Below are 14,664 nucleotides of genomic sequence, written 5' to 3'. Positions count from 1 at the left end.
TAGGTGGTACAAACCTTTAATTCCAGCAGAGGCAGGCAGATCTCTGTGAGTTTGAGGCCAGCCTGGTCTGCAGAGAGGAGTCCAGGACTATTACAAAGAGAAACCCTGTGTCAAAAACAAAAAAGAAACAAAGAGAAAACCAAAAAAAGTTAAAGAATTGGGACCAAGCCAGGTTCAGTGATCTAATCCTGTAGTCCCAGTTCAAGGACAGCCAAGGCTACACAGAGAAACCCTGTCTCAAAAAAAACAAGGAGGGGTGCACCATGGCATGTTCATCTACACATACACCCACTAAATAAAGTGAAATTAAACACACACACACACACCCAAATGGTGGGGTGGGGTTGTGGAACTGGGTCAAGGGTTTTGTTGTCTTGCGGAAGATGGATTTGATTCTCAACACCTAAATGGCAGCTGGAAGCTATTATTCCTGGTCCCGGGAATCTGATGCTCTCTTCTGACCTGTGAGGTAAGCAGCTAGAGTAATACACAAAATGCTAAAAATCTCTAAAAACAATTACAAAAAGAAGGTGTGGTTTTCAGAGGAGTTTTTTGTTTGTTTGTTTTTTCTTTGTTTTTGTTTTTTGGCATTCCTGTGTAGCCTTGGCTGTCTGGACTCATTTTGCTGACCAGGCTGGCCTTGAACTCCCAGCCATCTGCTACCAGAGTGCAGGGATTACAGGCCTGTGCCACCTCGCCCAGCTTTCAGAGGGTTATTGCAAGCTTTTATGTTTCTAGGTCTTTCAAGAGGGTGAAACCTAGCCTTGAATTCTAGTCCTCCTGTTGTCTCTGCCACTAGTGTATAAAGATTTGTCCAGAGGACAAAGTCAGCCTGGGATAGAAAATTCTGGGATAGTCTGTACTACAATGAAGAAATGGATCTCAGGGGGCGCAGGGCATAAAGCCGTATTTGACGACCTTAGTCCCATCCTTAGATGTCACCTTATAGAAGCAGAGAACCAGCTCCTTCAAGTTGTCCCTCTGATCTCACATGAGTCTCCTCCTCCAAGTTTGTACATGGTTCAGGTAAATTTAAAACGGTTTAAAAACAAGTAGGCCCTGACTGACGGCTCAGTGGGTAAACGTCTAGCAGCACAAACCGTTCATTGGTGACTGCTTTTCAAAGGTGTGTGTGTGTGTGTGTGTGTGTGTGTGTGTGTGTGTGTGTGTGTTTAATGATACGGAGTTTATATGCGCATGGGAGGAGAAGAAGGGAGCAACAAGATGATAGACAAAGGAAGAGAGGAAGACAGAAACAAGAGGACGTTTTGTTTTTCAAGACAAGGTTTCTCTGTGTAGTCTTAGCTGTCCTGGACTCACTTTGTAGACCAGGCTGGCTTTGACACCTGCCTCTGCTTCTCCCAGTGCTGGGATTACAGGTGTGTGCCACTGTGCCAGGCTAGTTTTCTTTTAGTTTTTGTTTTATTTTAAGTAATTTTGACTTATATGAATGCAGGTGCTAACAGATATCAAAAGAGGGTGTCAGATTCCTGGAGCTGGTGTAGGATTTTTTTTTTTTTTTTGAGTTAAGGATTTTAATAACTGCTTGAAGTTTTTGGTTTAGGGTTTGCTAACAAATCCTTGAGTCAGGCTTATTTATATATAAAGGATTGTTTATTGTTACCATAAATAATCCATAAATAATGAAGATTTACTCATTTTCCCAATATTGAGAATTGACTCTTATGATAAGTGAGTCTTATAAGTGAGCCTTAGGAGGATTGTGTCCTTTTAAGGAACTTCTCTCTCTATCCCTTAAGGCCACTGGATGTTTACCGTTCTCTGGAAGGACAGCAGGGAAACAGTTCACTTAGCACTAACATTCAAATTTTCTTACATAGATTCATGGTTTTGAAGGCAGCCGACCCAAGTTCGAGAAAATGTTACCTGATACCTTTGGTAGTTGTGCAGTTTAGTAGGGGACACTATGGTACAGCTTGGCTTTACAAAACATGGGGCAAGTCCCTAAAAACTTTTTGGCTCCCTCTAGGGTTGGGTCCTCCTGAGTATTTGCTGTAGCCAGGAACTCAAAACGTAAAAATTCAGGCAGTTCCTGGATGCCCCGTGCATCCCATTTAGCCATAAAACAGTGCTGTTGATGCAAGTACGACTATTAAATCTTGTATCAGGCAGAACTATACCTAGGGGATAAAGAACGCAGAGTAACGCTGCGCGAAACAAACACTCGTTACTGTCAGGTGTTTCAGCAGTGCGTGGAAATGGAGTTCTAGACGCTACGCGCGGAAGCAGCGGCGTCACAAAAAAAACACACAAGTGACAAACTTCTTGGGAGGAAACCGAAACTCAACAAGGCAGTTTGTTGGCCCCGCCTACCCCTGCAGTTCCGGTTCGGACGGCTCGGAGCTCCACCCCAGCAAGGGAAGGAGTCTTGAGCGTGCCGCGTGGGAAAGGCGGAGCTTGACGTCATATCTAGCGCGACGCTGACGTCACCGTTTTGACCGGGACAGTCTGGCGGGGCGGCGCATGCGCGTTCCCCCTCGGCCGCCCTGCCATCCCGCGACTGCAGTAGTGTCACCATGCTGTGCCGCTCGGGTGCCGGGTGGCTCCGGTCGCTTCCTACTTTGCGGCTTCGGGCACAGGGATCGGCCCCGAGCTGGGGCAGCGCGCGCCTCCCGGCTCTCCCGCTCTGGGCAGCCGCGTCGGTGTCGGCGGCCTCTCCGGGCGGCTGGTATGAGGCCCTGGCAGCGTCGGCGCCCGTGGGCGCGGCGGAGGAAGTGCTGCTGGCCGCGCACGAGGCCACGGGCCTCCCCTGGTGGGGCAGCATCATACTCAGCACCGTTGCCCTGCGCGGTGCTGTCACGCTGCCCCTGGCCGCCTATCAGCACTACATCCTGGCTAAGGTGAGGGGCGTCGGTCCCCGTGCTGCCTGCCTGTTAGTTTTAGCCATCAAGACTGCGTCGTTGCTAAGATAATTAGCAATATCACCAAGTGGTGCTTGGCGACGAGTACCTTCCAGTTCATCCTACCTACCAGGTCTTTATCCGAAATACAAATACCTCCTAAATTTCTGCTTGCGATCAATCTGCAGGCAGGAACCTTAACATGAGGCACACAAACATCTTCATTATTATTGTTGTTGTTGCAACTTTTTCGTTGTAGTTTTTGTTATTATTACTAGTGGTTTTTCGAGACAGTTTTCCTGTGTAGCATTATTATTATTGTTGTTGTTATTTTCCTGTGTATTATTTTTTTTCCTGTGTAGCATTTTTTTTTTTTGAGACAAGGTTTCTTTGTGTAGCCTGCCTGTCCAGAACTCGCTTTGTAGGCGAGGCTGGCCTAGAATTTACAGCGTTTAGCCCACCTGTCGGAGTGCTGGGATTAAAGGCGTGTGCCGCGATGTCTGGCTTCACATAACTTTTTTTTTTAATCAGAGTGTCTGCCGCATTATTTGCCCCTAACTATTTTTTACTGTTCTTCACTATTAGATAGGTATCACAAAGTTAACAGTTTGCAGCCTCGGATTCTCACTCTGGCCCTGACACCTACCACTCTGAATCTGATGAGTTGTGACTTTGACATTGCCTTTTAGGGCCTCGCTCTCTCTTTTTTTGTGGAATCGGTGTAGCATTACCTTTCCATGGATGAGCTTAAATCAGCACGAGTTAAAGTAGTCTGAGAAGGTAAAAGTTCACAGAGGATTGCCGGGAAGGGAAGTAGCAACAGTGTGGAGTCAGAAAGTCAGTGATGTACGTATAGGCAGGTGGAGTGCTGTTTTCTCTGCACTGGGAAATCTGAGGATGGAACAGTAAAAACCCATGTAGTTCTCACTTAATCTCAGTGAAGTAGGAGGTGCTGTTCATTTGCTACAGAGTAGGCATCGGGATTGCAAATGTTATTATGTACAACCAGAAATGGCAAGCAAGAAGTTGCAGTTTGTGTGTAAATCAGTTTGGTTGCCCAGATCACGCTTATAGGTGTACAAGCTGGAATTTTAAATTTGTGACTAAAGACATTTTAAGCAAGTTAATATCAAATAGTACCTTCTGCTTGCATTTTCCCCAGTTACAAATATGATCAGTAAACAACGTTTGTAAATATCTAGGGAACAGAGAATATAAAAATAAATTTGACTGCCCTGACCAGATGCTGAGCGTGGGAGGAATGGGGTTACGTGGTTTACAGCGTGGGAGTACAACAGTGCAGGAACACTGCTTACTGGCTTGTTTAATTAGCTTTTGTTTTTGGTTTTCCAGACAGGGTTTCTCTGTGTAACAGTGCTGGCTGTCCTGGAACTTTCTCTGTAGTCCAGGCTGGCCTCAAACTCAGATCAGCCTGCCTCTGTGTCCTGGGACTAAAGGTGTGTGCACCACCACACCAGGCTTCAGCTAACGTTTTATATAGCTCAGGCTCACATGCCTAGGGATGGTGACCCACAGTGGCCTGGTTTCTTCTTTGTCAATTAGCAATGAAAAAAAAAAGCCTATGCTAATCTGATAGATGAAATATGAAATGTCTTAGTTGAGGTCCTGTCTCCTAGATGTGCCCAGTTGACAACTGAAACCAACTGTAGCAGTGGTTATTAATTTAGTTCCTTTATGTGCTCATCAAAAGAGCTTTTTTCTTTAGTTAGGTGGAAAACTTGCAACCAGAAATAAAAGACATCGCCAAGCACCTTAACCAAGAAGTTGCAGTCCGTGCACATCAGTTTGGTTGGTCCAAGAGAGTTGCCAGGTATGCAGTTTTGCGTCTGTAATCATGAAAAGTAATTTGTATATATAATATTTATTGTAAATACAGGTTTAGGTATTCTCTTGATTGGCTCGTTCATATTAACAAGCCATTATGTAGCATAGTTGTTTTAGATATTGGAATGAAAGCAAATAAACAAAGAAATAGACTTTATCTTAACTCTCGAGGAGCTGCATGGGCCTCCCACCTCAGCTTCTCCGTCCTGGGGTTACAGGTGGAAAACACTGTACTTGGCTCTGTAGGTCTTTTTTTTTTTTTTAATGTATTTATTTTTATGTATGAGTTGCTATCTGCATGCACACCTGCAGGCCAGAAGAGGGCATCAGATCACATTATAGATGAATGTGAGCCACCCTGTGGTGCTGGGAATTGAACTCATGACCTCTGGAAGAGCAATCAGTGCTCTTAACCACTGAGCCATCTCTCCAGCCCCAACTCTGCATGTCTATTATATCAGGGTTTCGTGTGTACCAAGATGCCTCTAGGTAGCTAGGTAAAGAGTGACCTTGAACTCCTAATCCTCCCAAGTGCTTGGATTACAAATGTGTGCTACCACCTGGCCTTCGTTTTGGAGGACCCACCGAGGAGAGCCATGATCTGATCGGTGGCGGTGAGGTAGATACTGTGTTATGATTTGATGTACGCCATACAAAAGTTGAGGGAGTAGTTTAAGCTGTATGGTCCTGTCCCGTGCTGTCCATCAGTGTCAGCTCCAATATCCTCCCCTTCCTGCTTTGGTTTGGTTTGGTTTGAGGGCAGAGGGGGGTGTTGACTAGTTCAGGCTAGCCTTGGACTAGCAGTCTTCCTGCCTTCCAGGTGGCATCGGGACAGTATTGTGCCACCACCACGCCTGGCAAGCTGTATTTCACGTGAGCTTTAGCATCCTCATTTGTTCTAATAAGAAAACTTTTCATCTGAGACAGGCTTTGTCTGTCTGTCTAGAACTCCATTTGTAGATCAGACCGGCTTTCAACTCAGAGATCTGCCTGCCTTTGCCTTGTAAGTGTTGGAATTAAAGGCCACCATGCCTGCCCTAAAGAATACAATTGCTCTTTCAGATGACCCAGGTTCAATTCCCAACACTCACATGGTGGCTCATGGCTATCTGTAGCTCCAGTCCCAGGAATATCTCACATCCTCTTCTGACATCTGAGGGCGCCAGACACGCATGTTTGTAGTTAAATACATGCAAGCAAACCACTCATAAAACAATAAAATAAATCTTAAGCAATAATAGTAAAGAAAACTGTGTAGGCAGAGACTAGTGTATTTCTTGAGATTAAAGCTTGCCTCTTTCACATAATTATAGGTTCTAGGCCACCCAGGCTGTAGACTGAGACCCTGCCTCAGAAAGAGGAAAGGAGAAAGTGTATGTGTTACTGCATGAAACATAAAGCTTCATTTGTTAAATATAGATGAGATGAGCTTTAGCCTGAGGTTTTGCTATTTGAGGACTCCGAGAGCTACAGCCCTGGTGAGAAGGACAGATGAAAAGCTGTTGATTTGGGTTGTAAACGGCTGGGTGGGGTGAGAGTCACGGTGCCTTGCCTTAGCCACACCAGGGCATGCTTGTCTAGAAACATCTTGTGCAGATGGGTGGTTCCTGTGTTGAGTATCACAAATTTCCACAGATAATGCTTAGGTAGGGGTCCCTTTTGTTGGGTGAGCTAAAAGTTTCAAGGACCAGAATGTGCAGGTGTGTGGAGAAATTAGCATAGTAGAAAGGCCTAGAGGGTCTGTGTGCACAGTCGCAGTTCAGCACTCCACAAATTGATTAAATTCAAGAATCTCTTAAAGGCCTACTGTGTACTAAATGTTCGCAATGTAAGAAATTTAAAGATGGGCCAGAGAGATGGCTCAGAGGTTAAGAACACTGGCTGCTGTTCTTCCAGAGGTCTCGAGTTCAATTCCCAGTAAGCACATGGTGGCTCAGAAACTGACTATAATGAGATCTGGTGCCCTATTCTGGCATATAGGTGTACATGCAGGCAGAACACTGTATATATAATAAATAAATGAATTTTTAAAAAAAGATCTAAAGATAAGTATGAAACTAAGCAAGGTTAATGGTGCACACTTAGGAGGCTTGTGACCTGGAGACTAACCTAGCCTAGTGCTACCCTACCTGCCTCAAAATCCCAATTATCGTCCCTCAATACCGTGGTCCAGAAAGTAAGACTTACAGTCTGAAATGACAGTCCATTATGGTGTTGCAGGCCTGTAATTCTGGTACTTTGGAAGTGGAGGTGAGAAGACCAAAGGCTCAGAGTATCCTTAGCTACACATCAAGTTCAAGGTCAGCTTGTACTATCTGAGGCCATGTCTCACAAAAACAAGAGAAGCAACTGAGCTGGCTCTGATGGTACATACTTTGAATCCCTGCGCTTAGGCAGCAAAGGCAGGCAGATCTTACAGTTTGAGGCCAGCTTGGTGCATAGTGAGCGCCAGGAAAAGGAAGGAAGGAGAAAGAAAGAAACAAAGAGAGAGAAAGAAAGACACTGATACGGTGAACAGATTACTATGACCTTTGTTGAAAAGCTGAAAAAATGGAGGCGAGTTTGACAGTCTAAGGCTGAGTAGGCAGGAGCCCACAGAACAGGAGTGATCCTTTAGGAGGGTGAGTGATGATATTTGTCTGGATTACAGGGTTAAGTAAAATACACTTTCAGCTGTAGCATTTATAGTTAAAATTGTGTTACACTTTGATGGTCTTGAAATCCCACTCCTTATTTTGTTTAATTTTGAGACAGGAGTTCACAGGTAGCCCAGGTTTGCCATACTAAACTGGCTGTGTAGCTGGAGCCTGGTCTCAAGCCTTAAATCCCTCCACATCTGTCTCCTAGGTCCTGGGACTGTGGGTATGTGCCACCACACCTGGGAAAATCTCACCCCTAAAATCCTGCTGACAAGGGCCAGAGAATGATGGCTCAGAGGTTCACATGTTCTTCCAGAGGATCCTAGCTTGATTCCTAGCACCTATATCAGTGGCCCCTTGCACGTACACGTGTGCACACGATTAGAGATATGAAATGAAATGGTTTTTAAAAATCTTCCTGGCCAGTGATCATTAGAGACTGAAACTCTAGTCTGATAGTAAAGGGCTGTGTGCTGTCTGTTTAGTGGCTGTCGCTTACTGCTTATGATAGTTGAAACTATCTTCTCCTTCCTCTTTTTCTGTAGGCTCACTTATCTAAAGAACATGCGGAGACTCGTTTCGGAGCTGTATGTTCGTGACAACTGCCATCCTTTGAAAGCCACGGTGCTGGTCTGGGTCCAGCTTCCAATGTGGATCTTCATATCTGTTGCCCTCCGGAATTTTAGCATAGGGGCCACACATTCAGAAGGTAACTATTAAAAAAATAAATCCTCATATCAAAATATTTTTATTTTTCAATTTTTTGATTTTTCGAGACAGGGTTGTCCTGGAACTAGCTCTGTAGACTAGGCTAGCCCAGAACACATAGAAATCCACCTGTCTCTGCCTCTGGAGTGTTGGGATTAAAGGTGTGTGCCACCAGCACCTGGCCCATCTCAAATTCTTCAATGCTGCATCCCAATAGAAAAACAGTCCTAGTTTTCATAACTACCATTTACTGTCTTTCTTATATTACAGAATTCAGAATCTGAAGCGTGAACAGACAGTCTGTGTTGAGAACAAAAACTTAAGGAAATGAAACAAAACAAAGAATAGCGAATATAAATAGCTTGAATAAAATCAGTGCAGATGTTCAGAGTGAGGCACTCTGGGATTGCTGGGCTGCCCTTGTTTGTATGGTCCTGCAGCTGTTCTTAGGAACCGTGTTGTTTTTGTGTGTCAGCTGTTTCAGCAGGTGTTTCTGTCCGGGAGCAGTTGGCTGCTGGAGGCAGCCTGTGGTTTCCTGATCTCACCGCAGTGGATTCCACCTGGATCCTGCCTGTCTGCGTTGGTGTTGTCAACTTACTGATAGTGGAGGTCAGTGGGTCACATTGGAGGTTGCTGGCCATTTCAGCCGTGAGGATTGCCACCCTTCCTCTTCTGACATCACGTACATGTGTGTTTTGTTGTTAGACATAGCTCTGAATTCTGATGCCATCGGCTCTTGACATGAACCAGTTCCTTTATGTCTGGGTGTCAGAACGCTTGTTATTGAAGTAAGAACAGTAGCTCATGTCTAATCCTAGCGCGCAGGAAGCCGAGGCGGGAGCATCCCAAACTCAAAGCCATTCTAGACTACATAACAAGACCATCTAAAAGAACTAAAGCTGAGGCAACCCTGCTCTGCACAGCTGGATCCAGGGCAGCCAGGGCTGCATGGAGAGAACCAGTCTCAAAAGAATTAATATGCCTGGCCAGTCTGGTTTTAATCCTACAAGTGAATGGGGTTTTTGTGTATCTGTTACGTGAATTTATTGGTAGGGAACCCTGAGTAACCAGCTGCCATTCTCTTAAATGACTTAGGGTAATCACTTCAGTTTCTTGATGAGATGAGGTAGAAAAACGCATACATGAAAAATACAGGTTTTCAGTCAGCTCTTGCTTCCCCCAGCGCTTCACGCAGTACACAGAAAGCGTGCTGGTAATTTTATACAGAGCTCAGACTTGGAGTAAAATTCTCACAAACCCCTCATGTCAAATGAGCACTCTGACAATTCTAATATTTTTTTAAGCACCTTGGAGCTGTGAAAGTGGTTGCGCTGGTCGAGTGCTTGCCTAGCTTTCAGGAAGCCAGGGCTCTGTCGCAGCCTGACTACCCTGGGCTGAGTGACACACGGCTGTAAGAACATGAGACTCTTCAGCTGCACAGCAAGGGCCACGCCGCTCCAGGACATGTGTTTAAAGAAGAAAAGATGGGGCTGGAGAGAAAGCACGGTGGCTAAGAGCACTGGCTGCTCTCAGACAGGGCCTGGACTCGGTTCCCAGCATCCACATGGCTGCTCACAACAACAGGCTTTAACTTCAGGTGCAGCTCCATAGGTAACACCTTGGTGAGATAAAGTACAGAAGCACATACATGAACAATACAGGATTTCCCCGTCACCTGTCCTGTAACCCATAGTGCTTCTGAACCCCATGGGCGTCACACAGGTACAGGTGTAGGAAAACATCCTTACACCTTTTTTGTTGTTTTTGTTTTTTAAGATTTAAAAAAAAAAAATCTGAAGTCATCAATGAAATTTTGTTGGAGAAAGACATTATGTACAGTATAAATGTTCTTTCTTAAGAACACATAGTGTGGCTCTGGTTTGTGTTCAGTATTTGGTAGAAAGAGGGAAGTGATGAAACAGAGGGTGAAAGTGAATTACTGTCAGGGCTGTAGGCTTGTTCTGTGTGCCGTCTAAGGACTGATAAAAGGCTTTAAGGTGACAGTGTCGTGTGCTGGTGTCTCTGAACAGTTGACATGAATTATCTTATTCAGACTAGCCCTGTGAGGAGAAGACTGTAGTCATTTCATCTTAAGGGAGGGAAAGCGGCACACAAGGTGCGGGGCACACCTGTCTGTAATCTCATCACCTGGAACGTTGAGGCAAGAGAACCCTACATAGTGAGAGCCTGTCTCACAAAACCAGCAGCTGCACCAGGATTGCCTCTGCAGCCACAGCCCCTTGCCTCACAGGCACAAAGGCCAAACTGTCGTCCCCGCTTTGGAGATAGACGGTTAGCTACTCGAGTTTGTTGGTGTGGAAGGTATTGTGTTTAGTGCTGGATATGGGTGCCATGGCCTCGCACACAGCAGCTCTAGTGTTCTGCCACCGTGCCACAGTGCCAGCACACTAGTGCTGCTCACAAACTAGTGTTTATCAAGAGATGCAGCTCTGCCCCTGTGATCCCAGCAGAGGCAGTGTTTGAGGCTACCCTAATCTACTGAGGAAGTTCCAGGTGAGTCAGGGCTGCTTGGTGAAACCCTATCAAAAGACACTGCCCCTTGTGGCCTGTCCGACAAATCTATAAGGCAGAGATGACTTTGAGTTGCTGACCCAACAGCTCACAAGCACTAGGATTATGAGTACTTGGAAGCCAAGGCGTCAGCATGTGTTCTGAAGGTACCCGATGTCGTTTGCATTTAGTAATCAGTGTGTTTTTCTTGATTTCACTTCAGATCTCCTCTCTACAAAAAATGGGAATGTCTCGATTTCAAATGTACGTTACAAACTTCGTGCGTGCTGTGTCCGTGCTGATGATCCCAGTGGCTGCAACAGTGCCTTCAGTGAGTAGCATAGCATTGCACGTGGCTGCTGCTTAGCTTCCATAGCCTGCCATCTTGCTGCCTTGGGACTTCCTTTTACCCGCTTGACTTGCTGTTGCACGCAGGCAGAGGGAGGCGCATGGCTGTGAGTTCAAGGCCAGCCTGGTCTACAGAGTGGGTTCCAGGATAGTCAGGGCTACATATAGGAACTCTGTTTCGAAAAACCCAGAAGAAAGAGAGTTAAGAGGGGAGGGAGGAAGAAAGAAAGGTGGACAGACAGGCAGCGATTGTATTACTGTTGTCTGTATCATCCAGCAACACTGGGCATTGGCTGGATTGACTCATCTTCTTCACGTGCATGTGTCCAGTTCTCCTTCCTCACTCCCTCCCCCTCCTCTATTTTAGGCTGACAGAGCACCTTGCATCCTCTGTAATGACCTATGTGACTAGCTAATACATTGAGCAACTTCTGTGTAGACTGGACCAAGGATTAGCACAAGGACTGGACCAAGCACTTAAAAGGAAAGCTCTGCCAAGTCCATATGGATTCACCAGTTCTACATAACCTTGCATTGCTGTGGGTTTGGTTCAGTCGTCCCTGCGGAGACCTAAGTAAGCTTTTGAAAGGAATAGAACAAACAATTGTTATAGCTGCTCGTAGATATTTCCCACAGATACTTTAGAAGTTTTCAAAAGCTGTGTTGTATATGTTTTCATCTTTATTCAGCGCCAACATGAAGCCATTAAGCAGAATTCAGTTGTAAGGCTGATGAGCACGTACAGCGTTCTCACAGTCCTCAGGGATCTGAAACAGTGTGCTGTTGGTGCACAGTGTGCAGTAAGCTGGTGGGTGGGCAAATGTCGTTTACCTGTGCAAAATAAGTTCCTACGTCTCTGGAATCGATCCCATCCATGCCTGTGAGCATGAAATGGTATCACAGTGCTCTCCCATAGTGGAAAATTGCTGGAAGACACCATGTAACACTGATGAGACAAGAGCCATGTCATGCATGTAAAGCACTGGGCTCAGAGTTAGCGATGGATCTGAAAGGGTGTGCTACATCCCCACACCTGATGCTATCGGGATTCAGACTGAGCCAGCTTAGGGATGGTGTACCAGCTCCACGAAGACAGCCCTGTTGCTGCACACTGCTGCATCACACACAGCCTCTGATGGCTGTCCTTGTGGCCACAGTGGTCATAGCGCATGCTGGAGCAGGGCACGTTGCAGAAGTGGTAGAAGATGCTCCAGGAACACATAGTCCTTCTTAGGAGCCTTGCTAGCTGACCCACCAAATAAAGGTGCACGCGCCTCATTTGGTCACATCTAAGCTGTTTAAGAGCCTAGGGTGTATGTTTTGTGGCTTTTTTTTAGATGTGCTACACCCAGATAAATTTAGAGTTTTCTTTCTTAGCAAGAAAAGGGATTGTGTAGATGGCGGCTTGATCTCCAACTGGATGCGTTAAAAAAAAAAGTGGCAAGAAAGGGCTTGGAAATCCCTGTGTAAGCTGAGGGTGGTGCTGGCCGTTGTCCTCAATACTCAGGAAGCTAAGCAGAAGGATTCCTTCCCACTGGATGCACCTAGTTCTAGGTCAGGCACGTGTGCGCTGGTCACAGGACAGCCTCCTGGAGTCAGTTCTCTCCTTCCACCATGTGGGTTCCACGGATTAAACTCATCACCTGACTTGGTGGCAAGCACCTTTACCAGCTGGTCCATCTTGCCAGCCCTAGGCACTCTTTTTTTTTTTTTTTTTTTTTTTTTTTTTTTGGTTTTTGGAGACAAGGTTTCTCTGTGTAACAGCCCTGGCTGTCCTGGACTCACTTTGTAGACCAGGCTGACCTTGAACTCACAGCAATCCACCTGCCCCCGCCTCCTGAGTGTTGGGATTACAGGTGTGTACCACCACGCCCAGCCATAGGCCTCTTATTAAAAAGATTTTTGAATATTCTGGTGGTATAGTGAGGCAGGCACTGGAGCAAAGGTAAAGTCCCAACTCTACTCCTCTGGCAGTTCAACTGTGCTTGTACCTGCTGTGCTAATCTGCCTGTGCTGTGTTACTTCTGCCCTTGAGGTCAAACAAATGCAGATGCTCACTGTGGGTCACTGCTCTTGTCATAGCCCTCTTAGGTGGACACAGTGACTGTCCCATTTTACAGGTAGGAAATCGAAGCAAGAGAAATAACCAGTATAAGCCAAAGAATAGTGAACTCACACTTGGAGTGCTTCATCCCAGGCATACTCACCAGCCACATGGAGCAAAGCTTGAAACACGTGTGTGTGTAAGAAACACATGTATGTATGTATAGAAAATCAAAAGTTGATAATCCTGTCTCCAAAAAAATAAAGAAATGCATCCTAGACGACACTGAGAGGCTAGTTACTGGGGACTCGTGGAAGACTGATGAGTAAAAGGGGGAGTGAAGTCTAGTAAGATTGCTGTGGGAAGCGGCCACATCCCCAGGCTCCCACTATCCATCTGTACAATCAACTTGTCAGTGGTGCCTGTGGTGGGGAAAAAGTCCTAGTAGCCAGGGAAGAGGGGTGCTGTCTTGCTCTGCCTGGTTCCTGCTCTGTCATCCGGCTGCCGTAAACACCTCGCTCTGCATTCTTGTGCTCTCAGCCTCTCTCGCCTGCTGGACCCCACATGCTGTTTGCAGCTGGCTCTGAATGCTGGTGTTTTTTACTGACTTCTTGTACAGACCTTGGCCGTACAGGGACAGGTGCTAACGTCATGTGCTTTCTCTAGTCACTATCTCTCTACTGGCTGTGCTCCAGCCTCATGGGCCTCTCACAGAATCTGCTGCTGCGCTCCCCTGGATTCCGCCAGCTTTGCCGGATACCACCAACCAAGTCGGACTCAGAGACTCCCTACAGAGACCTCTCGGCAGCCTTTTGTGCCAAGTTCCTTTCAAGAAAACGATGACAGTGCACTTCCAGTACCTTAGGAATAATTAAAATGTCGCCGTCAGTTTCATATATTGAGCCTAAAAGACTTTATTTAAATATCATGAAGCATTGTAGGAAAAATATGTTTAACAGTAATAGTTAAATCTTTTATGTATTAATTAAATGTTCAGTTGTAAAAGTGTAAAAATAAGACAGGATGCCTGGCCTTGTTCATAAACTCATAGCGTTGTTGAGAACAGGATTAGGTCCTGTGTCATCACTGTGCTCAACTGTCCACATAATAAATTTCTGTAAATTAAAGGCTCTGGTGAAATAATTTCTTTTCTTTCTTTTTGTTGTTTTCGAGACAGGGTTTCTCTGTGTAGCCTTCCTTTGTCTGTCCTGGACTTCATTTGTAGACCAGGCTGGCCTTGAACTCAGCAATCTGCCTGCCTCTGCCTCCCCAGTGCTGGGATTAAAGGCATGCGCCACCACACCTGGCATAATTTATTATTTTAGAAAATTTTGTTTACATATGTATGTGTGCCTGTGTGGGGCTTTGTGCACCTCTGTTGAAGTGTCTACAGAGGCCAAGAACTCCAGATCCGCCTGGAGTAAGGTAGCTAACCTGGGTGCTGGGAACCAACCTCGGGTCTTCTGGAAGCCCGGTATCACCACTGAGCCTTCTCCCTAGCTCTCCCTTGAGGTAGCTCAACCACCGAACCCTTTAGCTAAGTGAGATAATTCTTAATACTTGGATTGGAGGGTGATTATAGGTCTGCTTGTGTATTTGAAAACAGTCTGTATGGTTTTGTCTGTCTGGCAAGTTCTAGTTAAGTGATCTAGTGGGGACTGGAGAGGGGGCTCAGTGCAGAGGACCGACACCCCAGCTGTCAGCTGAA

The 14,664-nt window shown here is 45.9% G+C and overlaps 1 protein-coding gene across 1 annotated transcript; it reads left to right on the top strand.

Moving 5' to 3' along the window:
- The first annotated feature begins 2,475 nt into the window (after window positions 1-2,475).
- COX18 (cytochrome c oxidase assembly factor COX18) lies at window positions 2,476-14,086 on the top strand. Its single transcript, XM_084760404.1, has 6 exons — window positions 2,476-2,861; window positions 4,592-4,692; window positions 7,891-8,054; window positions 8,529-8,662; window positions 10,788-10,895; window positions 13,623-14,086. The coding sequence occupies exons 1-6, from the start codon at window positions 2,538-2,540 to the stop codon at window positions 13,797-13,799; spliced, it is 1,008 nt and encodes a 335-aa protein (XP_084616530.1). The 5' UTR covers window positions 2,476-2,537; the 3' UTR covers window positions 13,800-14,086.
- Window positions 14,087-14,664: the final 578 nt, after the last annotated feature.

This window comes from Acomys minous (genome assembly GCF_964271855.1).
Source record: "Acomys minous genome assembly, chromosome: 15".
Classification (NCBI taxonomy): domain Eukaryota; kingdom Metazoa; phylum Chordata; class Mammalia; order Rodentia; family Muridae; genus Acomys; species Acomys minous.
This window is presented reverse-complemented; position numbering and strand designations above follow the sequence as displayed.

What these genes read in the sequence shown, in the direction of transcription:
- COX18 (XM_084760404.1), top strand. Translation starts at nt 2,538, where the DNA reads ATGCTGTGCCGCTCGGGTGCCGGGTGGCTCCGGTCGCTTCCTACTTTG. An exon ending in TGGTCCAAGAGAGTTGCCAG is followed by an intron (nt 4,693 to 7,890) that starts GTATGCAGTTTT and finishes CTTTTTCTGTAG; the next exon opens with GCTCACTTATCTAAAGAACA. An exon ending in TCAACTTACTGATAGTGGAG is followed by an intron (nt 8,663 to 10,787) that starts GTCAGTGGGTCA and finishes ATTTCACTTCAG; the next exon opens with ATCTCCTCTCTACAAAAAAT.